Consider the following 3,412-nt stretch of genomic DNA (forward strand, 5'->3'; position numbering starts at 1 on the left):
AATTTAATGATATTAATTTTGATAGGGTGGGAAGAGATAGGAGGGGACAAAGAGGTAGAGTAGAAGATGACAATATAAGTAGTATATAGTTGAAGATGCCATCTTTCAAGGGAACAAGGGATCCAGACTTGTATCTTGATTGGGAGAGAAAGGTTGAAGCCATCTTTGAATGTCACAACTACTCTGAAGGTAAGAAGGTTAAACCTGCTGTTGTTGAGTAATCTGACTATGCTGCTATTTGGTGGAAAAAACTTACTAGGGATAGATCGCAAGAAGGACAAGAACCAATTGCTACTTGGGCTGAGATGAAGAGGGTGATGAGGAAGATATTTGTGCCATCACACTTTCAAAGAGAGCTACAACAACGTCTTCAAACATTGAAGCAAGGGTCCATGTCCGTGGATGAATACTTTAAGGCTATGGATAGGCTATGATCCAAGTTAACTGTATGGAGGATAAACAGGCTACAATGGCTAGGTTTTTAAATGGTTTCAATAAGGAAATAACTGATGAAGTAGAATTAAAACAATATGTAACAATAGATGAGCTAGTTGATTTGTTTGTAAAGCTAGAAAAGAAAAATAAAAGAAAGCAAACTAGCTCGTGGAAAGGTCGGTCAAACACCATCTCCAAGAAGCCATGGCCGAATCAGGAGATGCAGAGTTCTTCTAGACCTCAAGAAGACAAGGGTAAAGGAAAATTTGAGAACAAAGAGGGAGGTAAAACTTTTAACCCTAAACCTTCTACACCTTCTAGTTCTATTCAATGTCATAAATGTAAAGGAAGGGGACATATGATACATGAATGTCCAAGTAGAAGAAACATCATTCTTAGAGAAGATGGGGGATATGAGAGTGAAAAAAGTGAGGGAGAAGAAGAAAAGGGAGATGTAAGTGATGAAGACGATGTAGAACTGTCTCATACTAGTATGATTGGGGTGGCTAGGAAGATTATGAGTGGAGAATACGAGAGTAATAAATGTGAGAAAGAGGAGAGAGGTGTGAGTAAAGATGAAGATGGAGTAGAACTACCTTTTAATGATGGCATTGGGGTAGTTAGGAGGATTATGACTATCTATTTGGGAAGCAATAGTGAAGAACAAAGGAAGAATATATTTCATACTAGGTGTGGGATAAAAGGGAAAACGTGTTCTGTGATCATTGATAGTGGTAATTGTGCTAATGTGGTGAGTTCATACTTTATGGAAAAACTAGGACTTGCATGCATGAAACACCCTACTCCCTATAGACTCCAATGGTTAAATGATAGTGGTGAACTAAAGGTAAACAAACAATGTATGATTTCATTCAATGTTGGTAGATATGAGGATGATATTCTTTGTGACATAATCCCTATGCAAGCTTGTCATATATTACTGGGTCGTCCTTGGCAGTATGATAGGAATGTTGTTCATGATGGAAGGAAGAATAGATATTCTCTTGAGCTTAATGGCAGGAAATTTACTCTTGCACCTTTATCTCCTTCTCAAGTGTTTGAATATCAGAAGAGATTAAGGGAAACAATGGGAAAACCAAGGGGAAGGATAAAAAGTGAGCTTGAGAGAAAAGAAAAGAAAGGAGGCCAAGAGTTAGAAAAAAGAGAGATGGCCGAGAGAAAGAGAGAGAGGGTAGTAATTTGACAGAAGAAATAAAGAGGGGTTTGAGTGAAAAAATAGAAGGTCTTGGTGAGGGGAAAGGCTAAGGAAAGGAAAAAAGAGAGTTTCTATATAAAAGCCAAAGAGTGTTTAAATGCAAGAAAAGAGGGGTTGCCCATAATACTACTTACTTACAAAGAAGCTTTGACTAATTCTGAGTTACTAACTTCTTCTTTGCCAAGTAGTATTTCTTCTCTTTTGCAGGATTTTGAATATGTCTTTCCTGAAGATATTCCTAATGGATTGCCACCTTTACGTGGCATTGAGCATCTTGATTTTGTTCCTGGATCACAAATCCAAAATAGGCCTGCTTATAGGAGTAATCCAGAAGAGACAAAGGAGCTTCAAAGGCAAGTTGAGGAGTTGCTTGAGAAAGGCTTTGTGAGAGAGAGCATGAGCCCTTGCTCTGTTCCCGTCCCATTGGTACCCAAAAAGGATGGAACTTGGAGGATGTGCGTGAATTGTAGAGCAATCAAAAAGATAATGGTAAAGTATCGCCATCCTATTCCCCGTCTTGATGACATGTTGGATCAATTATATGGATCCAAAATCTTTTCTAAAATTGATCTAAAAAGTGGTTACCATCAGATTCGAATGAATCCTGGAGATGAATGGAAAACTGCTTTTAAGACCAAATATGGGCTTTATGAGTGATTAGTTATGCCTTTTGGCTTGACTAATGCACCTAGAACTTTCATGAGATTAATGAATCATATCTTTAAGAATTTTCATGGGAAATTTGTTGTGGTGTACTTTGATGATATCTTAATCTTTTCTAACACTTTAGAGGAGCATGTAGAACACCTAAAATAAGTTTTTGAAGTTCTAAGAAAGCAACTTTTATTTGCTAATCTTAAATAGTGTACTTTTTTTGTGGATTGTGTGATTTTCTTGGGTTTTGTAGTTAGTTCTAAAGGAGTTGAGGTTGATGAAGAGAAAATCAAGGCAATAAAGGAATGGCCTAAACCTAAGAGTGTAACTGAAGTTAGGAGTTTTCATGGACTTGCTAGTTTTTATAGGAGGTTTCTGAGAGACTTTAGCACCATTGCTTCTTCTTTAACTGAAGTTATTAAAAGGGATAAGATTTTTACATGGGAAAAAGAACAAGATGATGCTTTTAACTTGTTGAAGAAAAGTTATGTTCTGCTCCTTTGTTACAATTGCCTGATTTCTCTAAATCTTTTGAATTTGAATGTGATGTTTCTGGCAAAGGAATAAGTGTTGTTTTGATGCAAGATTCTAAACCTATTACCTACTTTAGTGAGAAGTTGAGTGGAGCCACATTGAACTATTCCACTTATGACAAAGAGCTATATGCTTTGGTAAGGGATTTAGCCACATGGCAACATTACTTGTGGCCAAGAGAGTTTGTCATTAAAATTGATCATGAATCGTTGAAGTACTTGAAGAGTCAAGGTAAGCTTAGTAGGAGGAATGCTAAGTGGGTTGAATTCATTGAAACTTTTCCTTATGTAATTTCTTACAAACAAAAGAAAGAGAATGTCGTTGCTGATGCACTTTCAAGAAGGTATGTCATAGTTACTACTCTGACTTCTAAATTGATGGGTTTTGATCAAATCAAGGGACTTTATGCTAATGATGTTGATTTTGGCAAGATTTTTGCAGATTGTAAGTTGGGTCCTTTAGAGAGGTTTAATCTTCAAGATGGGTTTCTTTTTAAGGAAAATAAGTTGTGTATTCCTAATTGCTCTTTACGTGAAGTATTTTTAAGGGAAGCACATTGTGGAGGCCTTATGG

At 36.7% G+C, this 3,412-nt stretch overlaps 1 protein-coding gene across 1 annotated transcript; it reads left to right on the forward strand.

The window, feature by feature from the left end:
- The first annotated feature begins 469 nt into the window (after nucleotides 1–469).
- On the forward strand, nucleotides 470–2,308 carry LOC109205257. Its single transcript, XM_019367944.1, has 2 exons — nucleotides 470–1,627; nucleotides 1,859–2,308. Exons 1-2 carry the CDS (start codon nucleotides 470–472, stop codon nucleotides 2,306–2,308), a joined length of 1,608 nt encoding a protein of 535 aa, XP_019223489.1.
- Nucleotides 2,309–3,412: the final 1,104 nt, after the last annotated feature.

The sequence above is a fragment of the Nicotiana attenuata genome, unplaced genomic scaffold (genome assembly GCF_001879085.1).
Source record: "Nicotiana attenuata strain UT unplaced genomic scaffold, NIATTr2, whole genome shotgun sequence".
Taxonomy (NCBI): Eukaryota; Viridiplantae; Streptophyta; class Magnoliopsida; order Solanales; family Solanaceae; genus Nicotiana; species Nicotiana attenuata.

What these genes read in the sequence shown, in the direction of transcription:
- LOC109205257 (XM_019367944.1), top strand. Translation starts at nt 470, where the DNA reads ATGGCTAGGTTTTTAAATGGTTTCAATAAGGAAATAACTGATGAAGTA. An exon ending in CCGAGAGAAAGAGAGAGAGG is followed by an intron (nt 1,628 to 1,858) that starts GTAGTAATTTGA and finishes TCTCTTTTGCAG; the next exon opens with GATTTTGAATATGTCTTTCC.